We start from the raw sequence: 27,516 nt of genomic DNA on the forward strand, positions 1-27,516 counted from the left end.
GCCGCACTGTCGGAGGGTCAGTACTGAGGGAGTGCCGCACTGTCGGAGGGTCAGTACTGAGGGAGTGCCGCACTGTCGGAGGGTCAGTACTGAGGGAGTGCCGCACTGTCGGAGGGTCAGTACTGAGGTAGCGCTGCACTGTCGGAGGGTCAGTACTGAGGGAGTGCCGCACTGTCGGAGGGTCAGTACTGAGGGAGTGCCGCACTGTCGGAGGGTCAGTACTGAGGGAGTGCCGCACTGTCGGAGGGTCAGTACTGAGGGAGCGCTGCACTGTCGGAGGGTCAGTACTGAGGTAGCGCTGCACTGTCGGAGGGTCAGTACTGAGGGAGTGCCGCACTGTCGGAGGGTCAGTACTGAGGGAGTGCCGCACTGTCGGAGGGTCAGTACTGAGGGAGTGCCGCACTGTCGGAGGGTCAGTACTGAGGGAGTGCCGCACTGTCGGAGGGTCAGTACTGAGGGAGTGCCGCACTGTCGGAGGGTCAGTACTGAGGGAGTGCCGCACTGTCGGAGGGTCAGTACTGAGGGAGCGCCGCACTGTCGGAGGGTCAGTACTGAGGGAGCGCTGCACTGTCGGAGGGTCAGTACTGAGGGAGCGCCGCACTGTCGGAGGGTCAGTACTGAGGGAGGGCCGCACTGTCGGAGGGTCAGTACTGAGGGAGCGCCGCACTGTCGGAGGGTCAGTACTGAGGGAGTGCCGCACTGTCGGAGGGTCAGTACTGAGGGAGTGCCGCACTGTCGGAGGGTCAGTACTGAGGGAGTGCCGCACTGTCGGAGGGTCAGTACTGAGGGAGTGCCGCACTGTCGGAGGGTCAGTACTGAGGGAGTGCCGCACTGTCGGAGGGTCAGTACTGAGGTAGCGCTGCACTGTCGGAGGGTCAGTACTGAGGGAGTGCCGCACTGTCGGAGGGTCAGTACTGAGGGAGTGCCGCACTGTCGGAGGGTCAGTACTGAGGGAGTGCCGCACTGTCGGAGGGTCAGTACTGAGGGAGCGCTGCACTGTCGGAGGGTCAGTACTGAGGTAGCGCTGCACTGTCGGAGGGTCAGTACTGAGGGAGTGCCGCACTGTCGGAGGGTCAGTACTGAGGGAGTGCCGCACTGTCGGAGGGTCAGTACTGAGGGAGTGCCGCACTGTCGGAGGGTCAGTACTGAGGGAGCGCTGCACTGTCGGAGGGTCAGTACTGAGGGAGTGCCGCACTGTCGGAGGGTCAGTACTGAGGGAGTGCCGCACTGTCGGAGGGTCAGTACTGAGGGAGCGCCGCACTGTCGGAGGGTCAGTACTGAGGGAGTGCCGCACTGTCGGAGGGTCAGTACTGAGGGAGCGCCGCACTGTCGGAGGGTCAGTACTGAGGGAGCGCTGCACTGTCGGAGGGTCAGTACTGAGGGAGTGCCGCACTGTCGGAGGGTCAGTACTGAGGGAGCGCCGCACTGTCGGAGGGTCAGTACTGAGGGAGTGCTGCACTGTCGGAGGGTCAGTACTGAGGGAGCGCCGCACTGTCGGAGGGTCAGTACTGAGGGAGCGCCGCACTGTCGGAGGGTCAGTACTGAGGGAGCGCCGCACTGTCGGAGGGTCAGTACTGAGGGAGCGCTGCACTGTCGGAGGGTCAGTACTGAGGGAGCGCCGCACTGTCGGAGGGTCAGTACTGAGGGAGCGCCGCACTGTCGGAGGGTCAGTACTGAGGGAGCGCTGCACTGTCGGAGGGTCAGTACTGAGGGAGCGCTGCACTGTCGGAGGGTCAGTACTGAGGGAGCGCTGCACTGTCGGAGGGTCAGTACTGAGGGAGCGCTGCACTGCTGGAGGGTCAGTACTGAGGGAGCGCTGCACTGTCGGAGGGTCAGTACTGAGGGAGCGCTGCACTGCTGGAGGGTCAGTACTGAGGGAGCGCTGCACTGTCGGAGGGTCAGTACTGAGGGAGCGCTGCACTGTCGGAGGGTCAGTACTGAGGGAGCGCTGCACTGTCGGAGGGTCAGTACTGAGGGAGCGCTGCACTGTCGGGGGATCAGTACTGAGGGAGCGCCGCACTGTCGGAGGGTCAGTACTGAGGGAGCGCCGCACTGTCGGGGGATCAGTACTGAGGGAGCGCCGCACTGTCGGAGGGTCAGTACTGAGGGAGCGCTGCACTGTCGGAGGGTCAGTACTGAGGGAGCGCTGCACTGTCGGAGGGTCAGTACTGAGGGAGTGCCGCACTGTCGGAGGGTCAGTACTGAGGGAGTGCCGCACTGTCGGAGGGTCAGTACTGAGGGAGTGCCGCACTGTCGGAGGGTCAGTACTGAGGGAGCGCCGCACTGTCGGAGGGTCAGTACTGAGGGAGTGCCGCACTGTCGGAGGGTCAGTACTGAGGGAGCGCCGCACTGTCGGAGGGTCAGTACTGAGGGAGCGCTGCACTGTCGGAGGGTCAGTACTGAGGGAGTGCCGCACTGTCGGAGGGTCAGTACTGAGGGAGCGCCGCACTGTCGGAGGGTCAGTACTGAGGGAGTGCTGCACTGTCGGAGGGTCAGTACTGAGGGAGCGCCGCACTGTCGGAGGGTCAGTACTGAGGGAGCGCCGCACTGTCGGAGGGTCAGTACTGAGGGAGCGCCGCACTGTCGGAGGGTCAGTACTGAGGGAGCGCTGCACTGTCGGAGGGTCAGTACTGAGGGAGCGCCGCACTGTCGGAGGGTCAGTACTGAGGGAGCGCCGCACTGTCGGAGGGTCAGTACTGAGGGAGCGCTGCACTGTCGGAGGGTCAGTACTGAGGGAGCGCTGCACTGTCGGAGGGTCAGTACTGAGGGAGCGCTGCACTGTCGGAGGGTCAGTACTGAGGGAGCGCTGCACTGCTGGAGGGTCAGTACTGAGGGAGCGCTGCACTGTCGGAGGGTCAGTACTGAGGGAGCGCTGCACTGCTGGAGGGTCAGTACTGAGGGACCGCTGCACTGTCGGAGGGTCAGTACTGAGGGAGCGCTGCACTGTCGGAGGGTCAGTACTGAGGGAGCGCTGCACTGTCGGAGGGTCAGTACTGAGGGAGCGCTGCACTGTCGGGGGATCAGTACTGAGGGAGCGCCGCACTGTCGGAGGGTCAGTACTGAGGGAGCGCCGCACTGTCGGGGGATCAGTACTGAGGGAGCGCCGCACTGTCGGAGGGTCAGTACTGAGGGAGCGCCGCACTGTCGGAGGGTCAGTACTGAGGTAGCGCTGCACTGTCGGAGGGTCAGTACTGAGGGAGCGCCGCACTGTCGGAGGGTCAGTACTGAGGGAGCGCCGCACTGTCGGAGGGTCAGTACTGAGGGAGCGCCGCACTGTCGGAGGGTCAGTACTGAGGGAGTGCTGCACTGTCAGAGGGGCAGTACTGAGGGAGTGCTGCACTGTCGGAGGGTCAGTACTGAGGGAGCGCTGCACTGTCGGAGGGTCAGTACTGAGGGAGCGCTGCACTGTCGGAGGGTCAGTACTGAGGGAGCGCTGCACTGTCGGAGGGTCAGTACTGAGGGAGCGCTGCACTGTCGGAGGGTCAGTACTGAGGGAGCGCCGCACTGTCGGGGGATCAGTACTGAGGGAGCGCCGCACTGTCGGAGGGTCAGTACTGAGGGAGCGCCGCACTGTCGGGGGATCAGTACTGAGGGAGCGCCGCACTGTCGGAGGGTCAGTACTGAGGGAGCGCCGCACTGTCGGAGGGTCAGTACTGAGGTAGCGCCGCACTGTCGGAGGGTCAGTACTGAGGGAGCGCCGCACTGTCGGAGGGTCAGTACTGAGGGAGCGCCGCACTGTCGGAGGGTCAGTACTGAGGGAGCGCCGCACTGTCGGAGGGTCAGTACTGAGGGAGTGCTGCACTGTCAGAGGGGCAGTACTGAGGGAGTGCTGCACTGTCGGAGGGTCAGTACTGAGGGAGCGCTGCACTGTCGGAGGGTCAGTACTGAGGGAGCGCTGCACTGTCGGAGGGTCAGTACTGAGGGAGCGCTGCACTGTCGGAGGGTCAGTACTGAGGGAGCGCTGCACTGTCGGAGGGTCAGTACTGAGGGAGCGCTGCACTGTCGGAGGGTCAGTACTGAGGGAGCGCTGCACTGTCGGAGGGTCAGTACTGAGGGAGCGCTGCACTGTCGGAGGGTCAGTACTGAGGGAGCGCTGCACTGTCGGAGGGTCAGTACTGAGGGAGCGCTGCACTGTCGGAGGGTCAGTACTGAGGGAGCGCTGCACTGTCAGAGGGTCAGTACTGAGGGAGCGCTGCACTGTCGGAGGGTCAGTACTGAGGGAGCGCTGCACTGTCGGAGGGTCAGTACTGAGGGAGCGCTGCACTGTCGGAGGGTCAGTACTGAGGGAGCGCTGCACTGTCGGAGGGTCAGTACTGAGGGAGCGCTGCACTGTCGGAGGGTCAGTACTGAGGGAGCGCTGCACTGTCGGAGGGTCAGTACTGAGGGAGCGCTGCACTGTCGGAGGGTCAGTACTGAGGGAGCGCTGCACTGTCGGAGGGTCAGTACTGAGGGAGCGCTGCACTGTCGGAGGGTCAGTACTGAGGGAGCGCTGCACTGTCGGAGGGTCAGTACTGAGGGAGCGCTGCACTGTCGGAGGGGCAGTACTGAGGAAGCGCTGCACTGTCGGAGGGTCAGTACTGAGGGAGCGCCGCACTGTCGGAGGGTCAGTACTGAGGGAGCGCCGCACTGTCGGAGGGGCAGTACTGAGGAAGCGCTGCACTGTCGGAGGGTCAGTACTGAGGGAGCGCTGCACTGTCGGAGGGTCAGTACTGAGGGAGCGCTGCACTGTCGGAGGGGCAGTACTGAGGGAGCGCTGCACTGTCGGAGGGTCAGTACTGAGGGAGCGCTGCACTGTCGGAGGGTCAGTACTGAGGGAGCGCTGCACTGTCGGAGGGTCAGTACTGAGGGAGTGCTGCACTGTCGGAGGGTCAGTACTGAGGGAGCGCTGCACTGTCGGAGGGTCAGTACTGGGGGAGTGCTGCACTGTCGGAGGGTCAGTACTGAGGGAGCGCTGCACTGTCGGAGGGTCAGTACCGAGGGAGCGCTGCACTGTCGGAGGGTCAGTACTGAGGGAGCGCTGCACTGTCGGAGGGTCAGTACTGAGGGAGCGCTGCACTGTCGGAGGGTCAGTACTGAGGGAGCGCTGCACTGTCGGAGGGTCAGTACTGAGGGAGCGCTGCACTGTCGGAGGGTCAGTACTGAGGGAGCGCTGCACTGTCGGAGGGTCAGTACTGAGGGAGCGCTGCACTGTCGGAGGGTCAGTACTGAGGGAGCGCTGCACTGTCAGAGGTGCCGTCTTTCAGATGAGATGTTAAACTGAGGCCCCATCTGCCCGCTCAGGTGGATGTAAAATATTCCGTGGCACTCTTCCAAAGAGGAGCAGGGGGGAGTTCTCCCCGGGGTCTTGGGCCAATATTTATCCCTCATCCAACATCACTAAAACAGATTATCTGGTCATTATCACATTGCTGTTGGTGGGATCTTGCTGTGCACAAATTGGCTGCTGTGTTTCCTACATTACAACAGTGACTGCACTTCAAAAGTACTTCATTGGCTGTAAAGTGAGGTCGTGAAAGGCGCTATATAAATGCAGGTTCTTTCTTTTTCTTTAAATGAAACCTGCCAACACTCAATGGCTCGATGTATATCTGAAACATGGTCACCTGGGCAATATACCGGAGGATTCCTGTGAAATCTTCGGGAAAGGAGGGAAGTGTTGGAAAATTGTGGACGTTATTGACATTTGTCACAGTAAACATGAGGTGTCTCATCTTGTCTTTCAGTTGAAGTTTTGATCCCGTTGAGAGGATCCCCTGTCGCTATTTACTGTCTGACCCCTGAGTTGAGTCAGACCACCATCAGCAATCCCTCCACTTACTGGTGGAGGGAGGGGGAGTCCTGGGCACATCAGATAGGTACGTTAGTGACAAGTGAGACGGAAACTGATGTTGGGGTCAGGCCTGACATGAGGTCTGTGAGTGATCGGGGAATGATTTGGAGCCAGTCTGGACAGCGGTCAGACACGGCCAGCTTTAGTCCCTACCCTATCTTGTTTACATTGAGAAAAAGTTTCTCATGATTTTGTGAATTCATCATTCAGCTGTCTCTGTGGTTATTCCAGTCCTTGTGGCTCCACATTATTTCCTTGGGGGAGCGGGGAGGGACATTGGGGTAGGAGGAGGGGAAACAGATGATTCCCCAGTGGTTTTTGGCACTCTCTTTCACTGGTTTCTGACCACATCAGTGCCCCAACTCCCTCAGTAAAAGAGGCAAATATATCACAGCGAGGCAAACTATGTGAGTGAGAGAGTAAACAAAGGAATGGTAAAGAAAGGCCATTTGCTACAGGAGTGCTCGCCCTATTGCAGGGTTGTACAATTATTGAAAACAGGTGTATAGGTGTGTGTGCGTTTGTACAGGTGTGTGTGTGCGTTGTACAGGTGTGTGTGCGTTGTACAGGTGTGTGTGCGTTTGTACAGGTGTGTGTGTGCATTGTACAGGTGTGTGTGTGCATTGTACAGGTGTGTGTGTGCATTGTACAGGTGTGTGCGTTTGTACAGATGTGTGCATTGTGCAGGTGTGTGTGTGCGTTGTACAGGTGTGTGTGCGTTGTACAGGTGTGTGTGTGCATTGTACAGGTGTGTGTGCATTGTACAGGTGTGTGTGCGTTTGTACAGGTGTGTGTGCATTGTACAGGTGTGTGTGTGCATTGTACAGGTGTGTGCATTGTACAGGTGTGTGTGCATTGTACAGGTGTGTGTGTGCATTGTACAGGTGTGTGCGTTGTACAGGTGTGTGTGCGTTGTACAGGTGTGTGTGCGTTGTACAGGTGTGTGTGTGCATTGTACAGGTGTGTGTGCGTTTGTACAGGTGTGTGTGCATTGTACAGGTGTGTGTGTGCATTGTACAGGTGTGTGCATTGTGCAGGTGTGTGTGTGCGTTGTACAGGTGTGTGTGCGTTGTACAGGTGTGTGTGTGCGTTGTACAGGTGTGTGTGTGCGTTGTACAGGTGTGTGTGTGCGTTGTACAGGTGTGTGTGTGTGCATTGTACAGGTGTGTGTGTGTGCATTGTACAGGTGTGTGTGTGCATTGTACAGGTGTGTGTGTGCATTGTACAGGTGTGTGTGCATTGTACAGGTGTGTGTGTGCATTGTACAGGTGTGTGTGCGTTGTACAGGTGTGTGTGCGTTGTACAGGTGTGTGTGTGCGTTGTACAGGTGTGTGTGCGTTTGTACAGGTGTGTGTGCATTGTACAGGTGTGTGTGCATTGTACAGGTGTGTGTGTGCGTTGTACAGGTGTGTGTGCGTTGTACAGGTGTGTGTGCGTTGTACAGGTGTGTGTGCGTTTGTACAGGTGTGTGTGTGCATTGTACAGGTGTGTGTGCATTGTACAGGTGTGTGTGTGCGTTGTACAGGTGTGTGTGTGCGTTGTACAGGTGTGTGTGTGCGTTGTACAGGTGTGTGTGTGCGTTGTACAGGTGTGTGTGCATTTGTATAGGTGTTTATGTTTGTTTGTTTATGTGTGTGTGCGCTTGTATGGGTGTGTGTGTTTGTATGGGGTGTATCTATTTGTATAGGGGTGTGCTTGTGTGGGTATAGGTATGTGTGTTTTACATAGCATGTAAATTCGGCCCAACAGGTCTATCCCGGTGTTTATGCTCCACATGGGCCTCCTCCCACCCTTCTTCATCTCACCCTATCAGCATTTCCTTCTACTCCTTTCTCCCTCATGTGTTTATCTAGATTCCCCTTAAATGTATCTACACTATTCACCTCAACCACTCTCTGGGTAAAGAAGTTTCTCCCGAATTCCCTATTGGATTTATTAGTGATTATCTTATATTGATGACCTTCAGTTCTGGTCTCCCCCCAAGTGGAAACATCTTCTCTTTGTCCACCCTATCAAACCCTTTCATAATCTTAAGGACCTCTTTCAGATCACCCCTCCTATAGGTGTGTGTGTGTGTACAGGGGGGTGTGTGTGTGTGTACAGGGGGGTGTGTGTGTGTGTACAGGGGTGTGTGTGTGTGTGTACAGGGGGGTGTGTGTGTGTGTACAGGGGTGTGTGTGTGTGTGTACAGGGGTGTGTGTGTGTGTGTACAGGGGTGTGTGTGTGTGTGTACAGGGGTGTGTGTGTGTGTGTGTGTACAGGGGTGTGTGTGTGTGTGTGTACAGGGGTGTGTGTGTGTGTGTGTACAGGGGTGTGTGTGTGTGTGTGTACAGGGGTGTGTGTGTGTACAGGGGTGTGTGTGTGCGTACAGGGGTGTGTGTGTGCGTACAGGGGTGTGTGTGTGCGTACAGGGGTGTGTGTGTGTGTGTACAGGGGTGTGTGTGTGTGTGTACAGGGGTGTGTGTGTGTGTGTACAGGGGTGTGTGTGTGTGTGTACAGGTGTGTGTGTGTGTGTACAGGGGTGTGTGTGTACAGGGGTGTGTGTGTGTACAGGGGGGTGTGTGTGTGTGTACAGGGGTGTGTGTGTGTGTGTACGGGTGTGTGTGTGTGTGTGTACAGGGGTGTGTGTGTGTACAGGGGTGTGTGTGTGTACAGGGGGGTGTGTGTGTGTGTACAGGGGTGTGTGTGTACAGGGGTGTGTGTGTACAGGGGTGTGTGTGTACAGGGGTGTGTGTGTGTGTGTGTACAGGGGTGTGTGTGTGTGTACAGGGGTGTGTGTGTGTACAGGGGTGTGTGTGTGTGTGTACAGGGGTGTGTGTGTGTGTGTACAGGGGTGTGTGTGTGTGTGTGTGTACAGGGGTGTGTGTGTGTGTGTACAGGGGTGTGTGTGTGTGTACAGGTGTGTGTGTGTGTGTGTGTGTACAGGGGGGTGTGTGTGTACAGGTGTGGGTGTGTGTACAGGGGTGTGTGTGTGTACAGGGGTGTGTGTGTGTACAGGTGTGGGTGTGTGTGTGTGTGTGTACAGGGGGGTGTGTGTGTGTGTACAGGGGTGTGTGTGTGTGTGTACAGGGGTGTGTGTGTGTGTGTACAGGGGTGTGTGTGTGTACAGGGGTGTGTGTGTGTGTGTACAGGGGTGTGTGTGTGTGTGTACAGGGGTGTGTGTGTGTACAGGTGTGTGTGTGTGTGTACAGGGGGGGTGTGTGTACAGGGGTGTGTGTGTGTGTGTGTGTGTACAGGGGTGTGTGTGTGTGTGTGTACAGGGGTGTGTGTGTGTGTGTGTACAGGGGTGTGTGTGTGTGTACAGGGGTGTGTGTGTGTGTGTACAGGGGTGTGTGTGTGTGTGTGTACAGGGGTGTGTGTGTGTGTGTACAGGGGTGTGTGTGTGTGTACAGGGGTGTGTGTGTGTGTACAGAGGCAGGTGTGTTTGTACAGGGGGGTGTGTGTGTTTGTACAGGGGTGTGTGTGTGTGTACAGGGGGGTGTGTGTGTACAGGGGTGTGTGTGTGTGTGTGTGTGTACAGGGTGTGTGTGTGTGTGTACAGGGTGTGTGTGTGTGTGTACAGGGGGGTGTGTGTGTGTGTACAGGGGTGTGTGTGTGTGTGTACAGGGGTGTGTGTGTGTGTGTACAGGGGTGTGTGTGTGTGTGTACAGGGGTGTGTGTGTGTGTGTACAGGGGTGTGTGTGTGTGTACAGGGGTGTGTGTGTGTGTACAGGGGTGTGTGTGTACAGGGGTGTGTGTGTGTGTGTACAGGGGTGTGTGTGTGTGTGTACAGGGGTGTGTACAGGGGTGTGTGTGTGTACAGGGGTGTGTGTACAGGGGTGTGTGTGTGTGTACAGGGGTGTGTGTGTGTACAGGGGTGTGTGTGTGTGTACAGGGGTGTGTGTGTGTACAGGGGTGTGTGTGTGTGTACAGGGGTGTGTGTGTGTACGGGGGGGATGATTGTACAGGGGTGTGTGTGTGTGTGTACAGGGGTGTGTGTGTGTGTACAGCGGGGGGGGTGTTTGTACAGGGGTGTGTGTGTTTGTGTACAGGGGGGGTGTGTTTGTACAGGGGTGTGTGTGTTTGTGTACAGGGGGGGTGTGTTTGTACAGGGGTGTATGTAAAAATTTGATGCCTGTGTTCACTATAATTTTAGTTGGTCTGACTGCTTACAGTAAATGAGTTTATTCAGTTCAAAAGGTCCAACTGTTCCCTACTGTGGATTCATACTGGGGGTACAGACTGTCCAACTGTTCAATAATGGGGGTACAGACTGTCCAACTGTTCAATAATGGGGGTACAGACTGTCCAACTGTTCTGTAATGGGGGTACAGACTGTCCAACTGTTCAATAATGGGGGTACAGACTGTTGAACTGTTCAATAATGGGGGTACAGACTGTCCAACTGTTCTGTAATGGGGGTACAGACTGTCCAACTGTTCAATAATGGGGGTACAGGCTGTCCAACTGTTCTGTAATGGGGGTACAGACTGTTGAACTGTTCTGTAATGGGGGTACAGACTGTCCAACTGTTCAATAATGGGGGTACAGGCTGTCCAACTGTTCTGTAATGGGGGTACAGACTGTCCAACTGTTCAATAATGGGGGTACAGACTGTTGAACTGTTCTGTAATGGGGGTACAGACTGTCCAACTGTTCAATAACGGGGGTACAGACTGTCCAACTGTTCTGTAATGGGGGTACAGACTGTCCAACTGTTCAATAATGGGGGTACAGACTGTCCAACTGTTCAATAATGGGGGTACAGACTGTCCAACTGTTCTGTAATGGGGGTACAGACTGTCCAACTGTTCAATAATGGGGGTACAGACTGTCCAACTGTTCAATAATGGGGGTACAGATTGTCCAACTGTTCAATAATGGGGGTACAGACTGTCCAACTGTTCTGTAATGGGGGTACAGACTGTCCAACTGTTCAATAATGGGGGTACAGACTGTTGAACTGTTCTGTAATGGGGGTACAGACTGTCCAACTGTTCAATAACGGGGGTACAGACTGTCCAACTGTTCTGTAATGGGGGTACAGACTGTCCAACTGTTCAATAATGGGGGTACAGACTGTCCAACTGTTCAATAATGGGGGTACAGACTGTCCAACTGTTCTGTAATGGGGGTACAGACTGTCCAACTGTTCAATAATGGGGGTACAGACTGTCCAACTGTTCAATAATGGGGGTACAGATTGTCCAACTGTTCAATAATGGGGGTACAGACTGTCTAACTGTTCTGTAATGGGGGTACAGACTGTCCAACTGTTCAATAATGGGGGTACAGACTGTCCAACTGTTCAATAATGGGGGTACAGACTGTCCAACTGTTCTGTAATGGGGTTCAGGTCTCAATGACTTACAGGGAGAGCTGGGGTAGTTCTGTGTAGAACATTGCATTTGTTGATCAAGGTTGAATGAAGGCGAAATGAGGGCTGTTCTTTGTTAGTCGGTAATACTCGGCTGATGCCTCTGTGGGCGCGTTTTGCCTGATGGAGAAACTGTATTACTTTACCAACAAGCTACAGGGGGGCACTGTTCTGAGCTGCAGTGTTGGAGCCTCTCAGCTTCCTCTGGGCAATCTTCCTTCCCTTTGGCCCACCTATACCTGTATCTGGACTTGTTAGGGTTCGGTTCTATACTGGCCCAGGTGACCTTGCTTCACATGTCTTGGCAGTCTATGCGACCATGGGGGGCATCACAGCTGAGCCCAATCCTGTCCCCATCTGATATCCAATCTGACACACAAACCTTCCAGCGAGGGACATTGGATAGAGATCAGGAGCAGGGACCCTGTGTGATTTCCTGCCCTCCTCTAACACAGAGGCACTGAGCCCAGTTGTAGTTCCCAACCGATATCTGGCTGAGATCAGCTAACTGAGCACAGATCAGGAGCCGAACCTTGCAGCAGAGAAGGGAAGAAAGTTGAAGGGGTTTAAAAAAATCCGTGCTCTCAGTATTGTGGTTAAGCAATGCAGGAATATGGGGAAAGAGCAGGGGAGTGGGACTAATTGGATAGCTCTTTCAAAAAGCCGGCACAGGCATGATGGGCCGAATGGCCTCCTTCTGTGCTGTAAGATTCTATATTTTGATCCCTACATCTACTTGTCTGCCAGGAGAGGGCGATCAGTACAGAGTGCGGCTCGACGGGAGCTTGATGCTGTTAAACTGGGAAACTTCGCAGGCCACTGGCTTCTATTTCTGCACTATGACACATACCAGATACCAGGAGGAACACAGCCTGACTCTCCGCTTCTGCCTCGTGGGTGAGTGAAACCCCACCGTCATTTACTTGCATAAAAAATTTACAGAACCATTCTCTGCTTCCCAAACCACATCTTACCATGTCCCAGGGATCAGACAACCTGATCCCAGGATTCTGCCTCCGTCTTGAATGAATGAGCGCAGTCCGGCGAGACTTGGTCCGGGCACGGTCCGGTGAGGCGCGGCGAGGCTCAGTCCGGCGAGGCGCGGTCTGGCGAGACTCGGCCTGAGCGCGGTCTGGCGAGGCTCGGTCTGGTGAGGCTCGGCCCGGGCGCGGTCTGGCGAGGCCCGGCCCGGGCGCGGTCTGGCGAGGCCCGGCCCGGGCGCGGTCTGGCGAGGCCCGGCCCGGGCGCGGTCTGGCGAGGCCCGGCCCGGGCGCGGTCTGGCGAGGCCCGGTCCGGGCGCGGTCTGGCGAGGCCCGGTCCGGCGAGGTCTGGCGAGGCTCAGTCCGGCGAGGCCCGGCCCGGGCGCGGTCTGGCGAGGCTCGGTCCGGCGAGGCTCGGTCTGGCGAGGCCCGGCCCGGGCGCGGTCTGGCGAGGCCCGGCCCGGGCACGGTCTGGCGAGGCCCGGCCCGGGCACGGTCTGGCGAGGCCCGGTCCGGCGAGGTCTGGCGAGGCTCAGTCCGGCGAGGCCCGGCCCGGGCGCGGTCTGGCGAGGCTCGGTCCGGCGAGGCCCGGCCCGGGCGCGGTCTGGCGAGGCTCGGTCCGGCGAGGCTCGGTCTGGCGAGGCTCGGTCCGGCGAGGCTCGGTCTGGTGAGGCTCGGTCTGGTGAGGCTCGGTCCGGCGAGGCTCGGTCTGGCGAGGCTCGGCCCAGGCGCGGTCTGGCGAGGCTCGGTCCGGCGAGGCTCGGTCCGGCGAGGCTCGGTCCGGCGAGGCCCGGTCCGGCGAGGCTCGGCCCAGGCGCGGTCCGGCGAGGCTCGGTCCGGCGAGGCTCGGTCCGGCGAGGCTCGGTCCGGCGAGGCTCGGTCCGGCGAGGCTCGGTCCGGCGAGGCCCGGTCCGGCGAGGCTCGGCCCAGGCGCGGTCTGGCGAGGCCCGGTCCGGCGAGGCCCGGTCCGGCGAGGCCCGGTCCGGCGAGGCCCGGTCCGGCGAGGCTCGGTCCGGCGAGGCTCGGCCCAGGCGCGGTCTGGCGAGGCTCGGTCCGGCGAGGCTCGGTCTGGCGAGGCTCGGTCCGGCGAGGTCTGGCGATATGCAAGAGCAGGGCGGGGCAAGGAACTGTTCTGACACCTCCTGTTTAACTAAAGTGAATCTTTCTGGACAATGTGGGATGTAATCTGCCTCTCCCCCTGCTCCAGCCTACCATTTGCCATTTCGAAGCCTCCATGTTGGAGCGCAGCTGAAGACCACGACCTGCGAGCAGCACTATGTGAAGAATTCCGTTACATCCGTGAAGTCGGTGCTGGGCTCTCTGTGCGAGCAGCTGTCCTGTGAGATATCAAACTCAGCCTTCGACTGCACACAGTGGGGGACATCCTCAGACACAATGGAGCATCACATCCAGCTCAATGTCACAGGTATGTGGGCTAAGTGTCAGGGGTCACTGCACAGTGCTGCAATCACATCCCAGCACGAGGACGGGCACCCTAACTAGTTAATGCACCGCCCGGTGTGGGACTGAGCCCTGCAGAGCAGGAGAGCACCGTCCGGTGTGGGAATGAGCCCCACGGAGCAGGAGAGCACCGCCCGGTGTGGGACTGAGCCCCATGGAGCAGGAGAGCACCGTCCGGTGTGGGAATGAGCCCCACGGAGCAGGAGAGCACCGTCCGGTGTGGGAATGAGCCCCACGGAGCAGGAGAGCACCGCCCGGTGAGGGACTGAGCCCTGCAGAGCAGGAGAGCACCGCCCGGTGTGGGACTGAGCCCCATGGAGCAGGAGAGCACCGCCCGGTGTGGGACTGAGCCCCACGGAGCAGGAGAGCACCGCCCGGTGTGGGACTGAGCCCCATGGAGCAGGAGAGCACCGCCCGGTGTGGGACTGAGCCCCACGGAGCAGGAGAGCACCGCCCGGTGTGGGACTGAGCCCCACGGAGCAGGAGAGCACCGCCCGGTGTGGGACTGAGCCCCATGGAGCAGGAGAGCACCCCCCGGTGTGGGCCAAGCCCTGCAGAGCAGGAGAGCACCGTCCGGTGAGGGACTGAGCCCCACGGAGCAGGAGAGCACCGTCCGGTGTGGGAATGAGCCCCACGGAGCAGGAGAGCACCGCCCGGTGTGGGACTGAGCCCCATGGAGCAGGAGAGCACTGCCCGGTGTGGGAATGAGCCCCACGGAGCAGGAGAGCACCGCCTGATGTAGGACTGAGCCCCACGGAGCAGGAGAGCACCCCCCGGTGTGGGACTGAGCCCCACGGAGCAGGAGAGCACCCCCCGGTGTGGGACTGAGCCCCACGGAGCAGGAGAGCACCGCCTGGTGTGGGACTGAGCCCCATGGAGCAGGAGAGCACCGCCTGGTGTGGGACTGAGCCCCACGGAGCAGGAGAGCACCGCCCGGTGTGGGACTGAGCCCCACGGAGCAGGAGAGCACCGCCCGGTGTGGGACTGAGCCCCACGGAGCAGGAGAGCACCGCCCGGTGTGGGACTGAGCCCCATGGAGCAGGAGAGCACCGCCCGGTGTGGGAATGAGCCCCATGGAGCAGGAGAGCACCGCCCGGTGTGGGGTTGTGCCATACAGAGCAGGAAGGTCCCAAATATAATCAGAGAGTTATAATTTACAGGCTGTGATAATTTTCTTTTCCAACACAGTGCAGTCACAAGGTGAAGATGTAATCATTCCATGTAAAACAGGCCAGGAGTGCCACAGTGAAGAAATACTGAGGAAGGTAAGGACCACACAGGGGATGGATTCAGGAACTCCTCAACCCCTCACCAAATAATTTTTACCATCGATCTAACCCATGCTGTACCTGCCCTGGGAGTGTTTGATGCGACAGTGTAGAGGGAGCTTTACTCTGTATCTAACCCGTGCTGTACCTGCCCTGGGAGTGTTTGATGGGACAGTGTAGAGGGAGCTTTACTCTGTATCTAACCCGTGCTGTACCTGCCCTGGGAGTGTTTGATGGGACAGTGTAGAGGGAGCTTTACTCTGTATCTAACCCGTGCTGTACCTGCCCTGGGAATGTTTGATGGGACAGTGTAGAGGGAGCTTTACTCTGTATCTAACCCGTGCTGTACCTGCCCTGGGAGTGTTTGATGGGACAGTGTAGAGGGAGCTTTACTCTGTATCTAACCCGTGCTGTACCTGCCCTGGGAGTGTTTGATGGGACAGTGTAGAGGGAGCTTTACTCTGTATCTAACCCGTGCTGTACCTGCCCTGGGAGTGTTTGATGGGACAGTGTAGAGGGAGCTTTACTCTGCAGGGATTTGAGAACAATGATGAGAATTTTAAAATCGAGGGGTTGCCAGACCGGGAGCCAATGTAGAACAGCCATCTCATGGGTGATGGGTGAACGGGACTCGGTGCGAGTTAGGATGCGACAAGCAGACATTTGGATGAGCTGAAGTTTACGGAGGTCAGTCAGGAGAGCATTGGAATAGTCGACTCTTGAGGTAACCAATGAGCTGAGGCGGGGCGGAGACGGGCGATGTTACGGAGGAGGAAGTAGGAAGAATCAAATAAATAATTTTGCAAGCCAGGATTTATATAATTAGTGAACTGGCTGGGCTGGTTGTTAGGCAATAAAGATGGAATTTATTTAGTCACTGGCAATTCTTTAATTAAATAAGAAAATGGCAGCGTAGAATGAGTTAAATAAAAAGAGGCAAAATCAGCAGCAATTGTGGTCAAGTGCTGGAGGCCTGAGGGAAGAGAAACAGCAGCTGATCATAATGTGAAATATTTAAAGTGACAAATTGGGGAAATGAAGGTGACACGACACGGGGAAAAACAAAATGGCGACAGAGCTGGGCAGCACCCCCAGTGGTGGGAGGCCAGCAACCACAACGTAACAGGCAAATAGAATAAATAGATGTTAACACAAAAAGCGTGACAAGAAGGACCTTAATAGGGAAATGTGGGCAGGAAGTGTGCGCTATGCATAAGACCGTTAAAATATTATAAAGGATGTTGAAAATGTTGTGTGGTTTTATTGCAGATTAGGAAGCAGCAGCTGGCCAAGCTGTGGGGTGTAACTGATTTTCTAACTGCTCCCTTTGCAGGCGTACGAGAGTATACGTGCGTTTACAACCCAGTCTCGCTCCATCCTGGAGGCTTCCAATAATGTGCCTCCTCTCTACTATGTGGAGGGAACCTTCAAGGCAATGAAGATGGACCACTGCCTCGCAGGGATGGGGAAGCTGTCAGGGAGGAGAAGCCCCTGCGTGGATTGCTGTGGTAAACACTTGCTCCTTATGAGTAAATTAGACCCCCAGCCCCACCCCACCGACCTCAATATTAGAGCCTCATGCCCCCTGGGGCAGATAATTCCCAGAATGGGGAATGCGCTGTAAGCAGACTCACCCTCCCCGTTCAGACCAGACAGTCTAGTGTTCGAGTGCGCTGTCTGAACGTTACTAAATACATACAAGCTGTGGTCTGATTGGTTATTAATGTTTCAAGTTTTCAATGAACTGCCACCAGTAACATAACAAATAGCGGAACTGGAACCCTCCCCTGAGACAGTTTAGTGACCATTTATCTCAAGGGGGTTGGAATACAAAGGGGAGGAAGGGATGCTTCAGTTGGACAGAGCTCTGCTCAGACCCCATCTGGAGAGACTGCGTTCAGTTCTGGGCCCTGCACCTCAGGAAGGATATACTGGCCTTGGAGGGGGGGCAGTGCAGATTCACCAGAATGATACCAGGGCTAAAAGAGTTAAATTATGAGGACAGGTTACATAGACTAGGCTTGAGGGGTGATCTGATTGAGGTGTTTAAAATGAAAAAAGGATCGATAGGGTACAAAGAAATTATTTCCTCTGGTGGGGAATTAAGAACAAGGAGACATCGTCAAAATTAGAGCTAGGCCATTCAGGAACAAAATCAGGAAGCACTTTTTCACAGAAAAGGTAGTGCTGCATTGGAGTGTTAGCCTAGATTTTATTTTCGAGTCTCTGGAGTGGGACTTAAACCCACACCCTTCTGACTCAGAGGCGAGCCTGCTGCAACTGATCTACGGTTGGCATCAGTATAGATACGGAGCAAAGGTAAGAAAATGGAGTTGAGGTGCAGATCAGCCATGACCTAATTGAATGGCGGAGCAGGCCCGAGGGGCTGAATGGCCTCCTCCTGTTCCTAGTGCCCATTCCCACAGGAACAGGGTGGAGACTGGCCAAATGCACGGGACCCTTACAGCCAGCAGACAGGGAGATTTTCATCCCATTGGAGTTGAATTGAACCCAGTCTTTAGAGGTGAAAGGCCAGCCTCTAACCCAGTGTTACCCATCCCCGTTAATCCAGGTGCACATGTAGTATTGAATGGGTCAACTGACTGCTTACCCTTTCCACACAGTGACGTGTGGGCCTGGTTCTTACAGCCCCAACTGGACATCCATCTGTATTCCATGTCCGATCAATTATTACCAGCATATGTTCGGCAGGACTCAATGCCAGGCCTGTCCAGTCGGCCTCCGAACAAATGGAGAGGGAGCAGTGTCTTCAACTGATTGCAATAATAATGGAATTCAAGGAAGGCTATTGGACATCGACAGCAAGGTAACAAGACGAGAAAAGGCTCCAGAGAAAGCAGCTGAAGATCGAACAGGTAATAGTGGGATTAAAGTAAAATAATCTGGGAAAAAAGCTCCTATAAAGAGGTACCACCATCTGGGAATGAGTATTCTCCTCCCAGCCTCATGGTTCGGGTGGGAAAATCAGCCCTGGTGCCTGCTGCTGATCGATGTGCAGGGCTGGAAAGTGCCTGTGTGTGAAAATTGGGTGACAGGACCGAGCTTGTGATGCCTCCCACAGCACAACAGCCAGCTGACGGTTACTATCCTGGGTCAGACATGAAGAAAGGGCCTCAAGTACTGGAGGGCAGTTCCTTGCTTAGAGCCATAGAGAGAGTTAGCACCTTCAGGAGGGGAGGGAGGGGACCTGAACCCCAGTGAGAGTCAGCACCTTCAGGAGGGAGGACCTGAACCCCAGTGAGAGTCGGCACCTTCAGGAGAAGAGGGGACCTGATCCCCAGTACCCCCTCTCCTAATCCCCCAGTACCCTCTCTCCTAAATCCCCCAGTACCCCCTCTCCTAAATCCCCCAGTACCCCCTCTCCTAATCCCCCAGTACCCTCTCTCCTAAATCCCCCAGTACCCTCTCTCCTAAATCCCCCAGTACCCTCTCTCCTAAATCCCCCAGTACCCTCTCTCCTAAATCCCCCAGTACCCCCTCTCCTAATCCCCCAGTACCCTCTCTCCTAAATCCCCCAGTACCCCCTCTCCTAAATCCCCCAGTACCCTCTCTCCTAAATCCCCCAGTACCCTCTCTCCTAAATCCCCCAGTACCCCCTCTCCTAAATCCCCCAGTACCCTCTCTCCTAAATCCCCCAGTACCCCCTCTCCTAATGGTACATTACCCCCTCTCCTAATGCCCCAGTACCCCCTTTCCTGATCCCCAGTACCCCCTCTCCCAGTCCCGTGTATTTTGTGAAAGGGGAAGGGTAGAGACTGGAAGTCCTTTTTAAAGCAAGTCCCAAATATAGGGGAGGGGAACAGGCAGCTGTTGTTGTTCTGATTTGTAATTTACCAGATTTTCAGCATTCCAGTTTTCCTGCCTCTCTCCTACAGCTCCGGCGAAAGATGGCCAGATCCTCAGATCCACTCACCTCCTGGTAACTATTGTCGTGTGCAGTCTGGCGTTCCTGGGAGCCACAGTGTTAACAATATATTGGTGAGTGAATCCTGTGATCAACAGATATTTGCTTTGCTGTGAACTCTGGGTTGATATGGAGTCGGGGGAGGGGACCTTCCTCCAGTCCTGAGAACAAGATCGGGGCTCGAGGACGGACACATCGAGCTTTGGTGAGGTCCTTCTCCTCACGGGTGGAGGGAGAAATATCAACTTGTATTTAGACTGCGCCAAATGTCCCAAGGCACTACTCAGAGATGACACCAAACTTTAGGAGGGGTGGCTGAAAGAGAGAGGGAGGGGGAGAGGCAGAGCAATTTAGGGAGAGAATTCCAGGACGTGGGGCCCAGCTGACTGAGAAAGAAAGATTTATATCACGTCTTTCACGGCTTCAGGATGTCCCAAAGCGCTTTACAGCCAATGAAGTAAAATCTTTTTGAAGTGCCGTTACTATTATAATGTAATAAACGCCCTGTTCTGTCCTGTATCCCATGCTGGATTTGACACAAGGTGGTAGCATTGTAACTTGCTGCAGCTGCCTGGAGAGTGGTCGGGGATGGGGAGGAGGTGGATGTCTCAAGAGGAGAGAAAGTAACAAAACAAAGAACTTCAATGGACGTTGCATGTCTGGTAAGTCAGAGGCTCAGCCGCTCGGTGCTGCAACATTCCTGCTTTCTCACAGTACAATCTTATCAAATGGTGTACGGCTCCCTCCAGTGCCACATATCACTCACTGCAAGCTACAGCAGCACCACCTCTCCCTGCAGGGAGGTTCTGAAGGTGTTCTCTCACACTCAGCACAAGCCTGTGCGCTTGTGTGTCCGCGTCTATCTACATGTCTACTCCTTGTCAACATCTGTCTGTGTGTGTCTCTCTGTGTTAGTGTCTGTCTATCTGCATAAATGTCTGTCCGTGTCAGTGTCTGTGTCTGATTCTCTATCCGTGTCAGTCTCTCTGCATCTGTGTGTCTCTATCCGTGTCAGTTTCTCTGTGATTCTTTTTTTTAATTCGTTCACGGGATGTGGGCGTCGCTGGCGAGGCTGGCATTTATTGCCCATCCCTAATTGCCCTTGAGAAGGTGGTGGTGAGCCGCCTTCTTGAACCGCTGCAGTCCGTGTGGTGACGGTTCTCCCACAGTGTTGTTAGGAAGGGAGTTCCAGGATTTTGACCCAGCGACAATGAAGGAACGGCCGATATATTTCCAAGTCGGGATGGTGTGTGACTTGGAGGGGAACGTTCAGGTGGTGTTGTTCCCATGCGCCTGCTGCCCTTGTCCTTCTAGGTGGTAGAGGTCGCGGGTTTGGGAGGTGCTGTCGAAGAAGCCTTGGCGAGTTGCTGCTGTGCATCCTGTGGATGGTGCACACTGCAGCCACAGTGCGCCGGTGGTGAAGGGAGTGAATGTTTAGGGTGGTGGATGGGGTGCCAATCAAGCGGGCTGCTTTATCTTGGATGGTGTCGAGCTTCTTGAGTGTTATTGGAGCTGCACTCATCCAGGCAAGTGGAGAGTATTCCATCACACTCCTGACTTGTGCCTTGTAGATGGTGGAAAGGCTTTGGGGAGTCAGGAGGTGAGTCACTCGCCGCAGAATACACAGCCTCTGACCTGCTCTCATAGCCACAGTATTTATATGGCTGGTCCAGTTAAGTTTCTGGTCAATGGTGACCCCAGGATGTTGATGGTGGGGGATTCGGCGATGGTAATGCCGTTGAATGTCAAGGGGAGGTGGTTAGACTCTCTCTTGTTGGAGATGGTCATTGCCTGGCACTTATCTGGCGCGAATGTTACTTGCCACTTATGAGCCCAAGCCTGGATGTTGTCCAGGTCTTGCTGCGTGCGGGCTCGGACTGCTTCATTATTTGAGGGGTTGCGAATGGAACTGAACACCGTGCAGTCATCAGCAAACATCCCCATTTCTGACCTTATGATGGAGGGAAGGTCATTGATGAAGCAGCTGAAGATGGTTGGGCCTAGGACACTGCCCTGAGGAACTCCTGCAGCAATGTCCTGGGGCTGAGATGATTGGCCTCCAACAACCACTACCATCTTCCTTTGTGCTAGGTATGACTCCAGCCACTGGAGAGTTTTCCCCCTGATTCCCATTGACTTCAATTTTACTAGGGCTCCTTGGTGCCACACTCGGTCAAATGCTGCCTTGATGTCAAGGGCAGTCACTCTCACCTCACCTCTGGAATTCAGCTCTTTTGTCCATGTTTGGACCAGGGCTGTAATGAGGTCTGGAGCCGAGTGGTCCTGGCGGAACCCAAACTGAGCATCGGTGAGCAGGTTATTGGTGAGTAAGTGCCGCTTGATAGCACTGTCGACGACACCTTCCATCACTTTGCTGATGATTGAGAGTAGACTGATGGGGCGGTAATTGGCCGGATTGGATTTGTCCTGCTTTTTGTGGACAGGACATACCTGGGCAATTTTCCACATTGTCGGGTAGATGCCAGTGTTGTAGCTGTACTGGAACAGCTTGGCTAGAGGCGCAGCTAGTTCTGGAGCACAAGTCTTCAGCACTACAGCTGGGATGTTGTCGGGGCCCATAGCCTTTGCTGTATCCAGTGCACTCAGCCGTTTCTTGATATCACGTGGAGTGAATCGAATTGGCCGAAGACTGGCTTCCGTGATGGTGGGGATATCGGGAGGAGGCCGAGATGGATCATCCACTCGGCACTTCTGGCTGAAGATGGTTGCAAATGCTTCAGCCTTGTCTTTTGCACTCACGTGCTGGACTCCGCCATCATTGAGGATGGGGATGTTTGCAGAGCCTCCTCCCGTTAGTTGTTTAATTGTCCACCACCATTCACGACTGGATGTGGCAGGACTGCAGAGCTTTGATCTGATCCGTTGGTTGTGGAATCGCTTAGCTCTGTCTATAGCATGTTGCTTCCGCTGTTTAGCATGCATGTAGTCCTGAGTTGTAGCTTCACCAGGTTGGCACCTCATTTTTAGGTACGCCTGGTGCTGCTCCTGGCATGCTCTTCTACACTCCTCATTAAACCAGGGTTGATCCCCTGGCTGGTTGGTAATGGTAGAGTGAGGAATATGCCAGGCCATGAGGTTACAGATTGTGCTGGAATACAATTCTGCTGCTGCTGATGGCCCACAGCGCCTCATGGATGCCCAGTTTTGAGCTGCTGGATCTGTTCTGAATCTATCCCATTTAGCACGGTGGTAGTGCCACACAACACGTTGGATGGTGTCCTCAGTGTGAAGACGGGACTTCATCTCCACGAGGACTGTGCGGTGGTCACTCCTACCAATACTGTCATGGACAGATGCATTTGCGACAGGGAGATTGGTGAGGCCGAGGTCAAGTAAGTTTTTCCCTCGTGTTGGTTCGCTCACCACCTGCCGCAGGCCCAATCTCGCAGCTATGTCCTTCAGGACTCGGCCAGCTCGGTCAGTGGTGGTGCTACCGAGCCACTCTTGGTGATGGACATTGAAGTCCCCCACCCAGAGTACATTTTGTGCCCTTGCTACCCTCAGTGCTTCCTCCAAGTGGTGTTCAACATGGAGGAGGACTGATTCATCAGCTGAGGGAGGACGGTAGGTGGTAATCAGCAGGAGGTTTCCTTGTCCATGTTTGACCTGATGCCATGAGATTTCATGAGGTCCAGAGTCAATGTTGAGGACTCCCAGGGCCACTCCCTCCTGACTGTGTCTCACTGTACCACCACCTCTGGTGGGTCTGTCCTGCTGGTGGGACAGGACATACCCAGGGATGGTGATGGAAGAGTCTGGGACGTTGGCTGAAAGGTATGATTCTGTGAGTATGGCTGTTGCTTGACTAGTCTGTGGGACAGCTCTCCCGATTTTGGCACAAGTCCCCAGATGTTAGTAAGGAGGACCTTGCAGGGTCGACTGGGCTTGGTGTTTTGCCGTTGTCGTGTCCGGTGCCTAGTGGTCCGATGCCGGGTGATCCGTCCGGTTTTATTCTTATTATGACTTTTCGTAGCGAGATTTTACAACTGAGTGGCTTGCTAGGCCATTTCAGAGGGCAATTAAGAATCAACCACATTGCTGTGGGTCTGGAGTCACATATAGGCCAGACCGGGTAAGGACGGCAGGTTTCCTTCCCTAAAGGACATTAGTGAACCAGATGGTGATCCGTTCTCTATCCATGTCAGTTTCTCTGTGTCTGTGTGTCTCTATCTGTGTCAGTCTGTGTGATTCTTGATCCGTTCTCTATCCGAGACAGTCTCTCTACATCTGTGTGTCTCTCTATCCGTGTCAGTCTCTGTGTCTGTGTGTGATTCTCTATCCGTGTCTCTCTGTGTCTGTCTATGTCTCAATGCGTGTCAGTCTCTGTGTCTGTGTGTGTCTCTATCGGCACCGGAGTCGATGGGCCGAATGGCCTCCTTCCGTGCTGTAACCGTTCTATGATTCTATCCGTGTCTCTCTGTGTCTGTGTGTGTCTCTATCCGTGTCAGTCTCTCTGTGTGTGTCTCTATCCGTGTCAGTCTCTCTGTGTCTGTGTGTGATTCTCTATCCGTGTCTCTATCCGTGTCAGTCTCTCTATCTGCGTGTGATTCTCTATCTGTGTCAGTCTCTCTGTATCTGCGTGTGATTCTCTATCCGTGTCTCTATCCGTGTGATTCTCTATCCGTGTCTCTATCCGTGTCAGTCTCTCTGTGTCTGTGTGTGATTCTCTATCCGTGTCTCTATCCGTGTCAGTCTCTCTGTGTCTGTGTGTGATTCTCTATCCGTGTCTCTATCCGTGTCAGTCTCTCTGTATCTGCGTGTGATTCTCTATCCGTGTCAGTCTCTGTGTCTGTGTGTGATTCTCTATCCGTGTCTCTATCCGTGTCAGTCTCTCTGTATCTGCATGTGATTCTCTATCCGTGTCAGTCTCTGTATCTGCGTGTGATTCTCTATCCGTGTCAGTCTCTGTATCTGCGTGTGATTCTCTATCCGTGTCAGTCTCTGTGTCTGTGTGTGATTCTCTATCCGTGTCTCTATCCGTGTCAGTCTCTCTGTGTCTGTGTGTGATTCTCTATCCGTGTCAGTCTCTCTGTATCTGCGTGTGATTCTCTATCCGTGTCTCTATCCGTGTCAGTCTCTGTATCTGCGTGTGCGAATGCATTGTGCTAAAAGTGCAACTTGAACACATTTGCCGCTGACTCACCACTGCCTGTTCCTGAGCTTTAGTGCAGATGGTTTAGTTGTGATGGGCTTGTTACTTCAGTGTCAGTCTGGTTCCCATCGCCAATCACACAGTTCAGGTGAGGATATCGGATGATCTTCCTGGTCAGTTTTGAGCTAGACAATCAGTTTTATGATGGTCATCTGGAAATTGGCCATCTCTGGGACCTTTCTACTTGCATGCTGTCTATATGGTCGTCTCTAACCACTTCCTTGTATCCTTTACCACCCACATCGTCCTATCCCCTTCCAACCCCACTTCCTTCTGTGTCTGTCCCTGGAAAAACCTCTCCCCAAAGTCACTTTACAACTGCACTTCCAGATTCCCAACTGTCTAGCCTTTGGCCCTCTATACACCACAATATTTCTGCATCTCCCGATCTGCTTAACAACTCCCTCACCTTTATTGCCTTTGTCTCCAGCAAAACCCTTACTCTCTCCTATCCTGGTCATTCCCCTTGGCCCCCATCTTCGCTCCCTCAAGTCCAAGAGGTGCAGACTGGAGCATATCTGGCGAACAACCAGTTTAGCCATTCATCGCCAGATCTGGCTGGACCACATCAAGCACTATCCGGTCTCAGTCTCCGCTGCCAAAACCGTCCAATGCTCCAGATCATCCTGGACAGCAAAGATAATCTCCGGCTTCTTTCCTCCACTGCCAACCATCTCCTTTAATCCCTCTTCGCCCCCTCCACCCTCACCTCCAACAACAACTCATGGACTTCTCTGTCAGTAATATTGAGACTGCTCAGCCGCCTCTGCCTTATCTCTCCCTTCCCTTTGCGCACCAACCTAACTCTCCGCCCCCAGGTCCCCCTCCTGCCCTAGCCCTGAACCCGTTTCTTTCTCTCCTATCTCCCCTCATGCACTTTCTGGGCTCACCTTGTCCATGCGACCCACCTCCCGCTCCCTTGACCCCCATTACCACTAAACTGCTGACCACCCAACTTCCCTTCCTGGCCCCCATGCTAGCTGACATTGGAAATAGTTCCCACTCCTCAGCATTTTGTGTGTTTTTATAAACTGTTGATAAGAATTTTGCAGGAACAAAACAATAACTAATGCAGAGCTCAAGTTTAAGAATTTGAATTCAGTGTAAAAAATCTGGAAATAAAAAGTTGGTATCAGTGACCATGAAGCTGTCGGAATGCCATAAAAACCTAACGAGTTCACTAATGTCCTTTAGGGAAGGAAACCTGCCGTCCTTACCCGGTCTGGCCTATGTGTGACTCCAATCCCACACCGTGGTTGACCTTTAATTGCCCTATGAAGTGGTTTAGCAAGCCATTCAGTTACCTTCTCGGCAAGTAGGGATGGGTAATAGATGCTGGCCTTGCCAGCGGCGCCCACATCCCGACATTGAATCAAAAAACCACAATCAGTACAAGCAAAAAATTAGAAACGTAGACTGGAAATATTCAAAGATTCACAATTACTGTACAAACACTCTCACACCAGTCCTCAGCCAACCTTGTAATCTGTCTGTCTCTCTGTCTGTTTGCAGCCTGGTAACGCTCCTGTGTAAGGAGGCCATTGCCGATCGACCTGTGCTTAGAGTGAAGCAAAATGCAAACCTGAAAAGCATCAAATCCTCCCCGTATCACCTGGCAATGAGAGAAGATCAGAACAACAACTGGGGAACATGGATAAAATAAACAGAGGCAAAAGGCAGCACTCGGTGAGAGGAAGGGGATAAAGAGGTGGCAGACAGCTGACCTGGGGAAAAAACTGCAGAAAAACACAGAGCAAACCAGGAAATGAAATGAGGACAAGAGTTCACAAGGGATGTAGACAGCGGCTGCAGCGGAGTGCAGTTAGGCGAGGGAGAGCTACAAGAAGCCAGCAGAGAGCAACAGAATTAAAGCAGCCCTCACATGCTTATGTGTGTGTGCGTGTCCCTGTGTTTGTATGTCTGTGTGTGCATGTATCTGTTTGCGTGTGTCTTCTTGTGGCTGTGTGAATGTTTGTCTGTGTGTGTCTCTGTCTGTGACTGTGGGTTTGTGTGTCTGTCTGTGACTGTGGGTTTGTGTGTCTATCTGTGACTGGGTTTGTGTGTCTGTCTGTGACTGGGTATGTGTCTGTCTGTGTCTTTGGATCTGTCTGGGTGTGTGTGTCTATCTGTGACCGTGGGTATGTCTGTCTGTGACTGGGTGTGTGTGTCTGTTTGTGACTGTGGATATGTGTGTCTGTGGGTCTGTCTGTGACTGGGTGTGTGTGTCTGTTTGTGACTGTGTCTGTCTGTGACTGGGTGTGTGTGTGTCTGTCTGTGGGAGTGTGTGTGTGTGTGTGTGTGTGTGTGTTTGTGTGTGTCTGCCTGTGAGTGTGTCTGTCTGTGTCCATTTACCTCTCCTGTTTGTTTCTGATTGGTTGGGGGTGAGAGCTGAGCACTGTTTTTATATTCCTACCCCGATGTAGATAGTTAACTCCAATCATGGAGACATGGAAAAATAAACTGAAATTTACATACAATGAACATTTCTATGATTCTGTATTTTATCCTAATTGTCCTTTCTGAATTTGAAATCTGAGCAGATTTCCCTCCCATAGTCTGTTTTATCACACTAGAAGTTTTATGGCATGTACTGCACAAGGTATTATGCTCAGGGGCACTGATCAACGGTTACTGAACTGGAATTCAGTTCTGCCAAACCAATAAAGTGTGACGGGGAAAGTTGCTACAGGAAGTAAGTGTGACACACAGAGGAAATACACACAAAACATCAGAGTTTTTAATATATACAAGTAAATAAGCCTGTGGCACTGCCCACAGTTATTTGATGAATTTAAGATTTTATATACAAGATGGTGATGGAGTTGGGAGAGACTTTAGGAACTTGCTCCATAGAGCCACCTAGTGACCAGAACTTACAACTACACCGTGACAGTTGACATAGCAAAATTGAACAGGAAATGTTGACATAACAATTTACAGTGGGAAACTTTGACAGAAAACTGTGACCAAAAATCATGACAACAGGAAGTGTGGCTTGTGGACGGGAAGTGCTCACTAGGATTGTAAATAATATACATAGATAGATTAAAAACTGGCCTTTTACCACTAGGGAGTTGCATTTGAATTCAGCTCAGAATGAAGGGATGAAAATCTCCTCTCTCTATTTGTGCAAGGATTCTATGTGCATGAGTGTGAGCAATCTCAGTGCAGCTGTACAGCACCAAAGTGCCACAGGTTCTCCATACATTGTGACTAAATTGTGAATCTCAGTCACAAAGGCCACAAGAATACTGGGAAAAATGCAAAATTGATATACTGTGCTACAGGCTGGAATAGCACATAGGTAACTTTACTCTGTATCTAACTCGTGCTGTACCTGCCCTGGGAGTGTTTGATGGGACCGTGTAGAGGGAGCTTTACTCTATATCTAATCCATGCTGTACCTGCTCTGGGAGTGTTTGATGGGACAGTGTAGAGGGAGCTTTACTCTGTATCTAACCCGTGCTGTACCTGCCCTGGGAGTGTTTGATGGGTCAGTGTAGAGGGAGCTTTACTCTGTATC

General features: G+C 54.1%; 1 protein-coding gene across 3 annotated transcripts in view; it reads left to right on the top strand.

Moving 5' to 3' along the window:
- LOC137300910 (zona pellucida-binding protein 1-like) overlaps nt 1-26,470 on the top strand; it is a 35,262-nt gene extending 8,792 nt beyond the window's left edge. The window contains exons 3-11 of one of the 3 annotated variants that reach the window (XR_010958183.1): nt 5,724-5,855; nt 11,934-12,083; nt 13,374-13,592; nt 14,816-14,892; nt 16,229-16,403; nt 17,520-17,771; nt 18,792-18,894; nt 19,363-19,482; nt 25,506-25,594. Coding sequence is in view for 2 of the 3 variants with exons in the window: in XM_067970171.1 (XP_067826272.1) it covers nt 5,724-5,855; nt 11,934-12,083; nt 13,374-13,592; nt 14,816-14,892; nt 16,229-16,403; nt 17,520-17,771; nt 18,792-18,894; nt 25,506-25,656 (1,259 nt within the window). In the remaining variant the exon portion in view is untranslated. Of the gene's footprint in view, nt 1-5,723; nt 5,856-11,933; nt 12,084-13,373; nt 13,593-14,815; nt 14,893-16,228; nt 16,404-17,519; nt 17,772-18,791; nt 18,895-19,362; nt 19,483-25,505 lie in introns of all 3 variants that reach the window. The other 2 variants (XM_067970171.1, XM_067970172.1) reach the window with 2 other exon arrangements.
- Nucleotides 26,471-27,516: the final 1,046 nt, after the last annotated feature.

Source organism: Heptranchias perlo, chromosome 32, assembly GCF_035084215.1.
Source record: "Heptranchias perlo isolate sHepPer1 chromosome 32, sHepPer1.hap1, whole genome shotgun sequence".
Taxonomy (NCBI): domain Eukaryota; kingdom Metazoa; phylum Chordata; class Chondrichthyes; order Hexanchiformes; family Hexanchidae; genus Heptranchias; species Heptranchias perlo.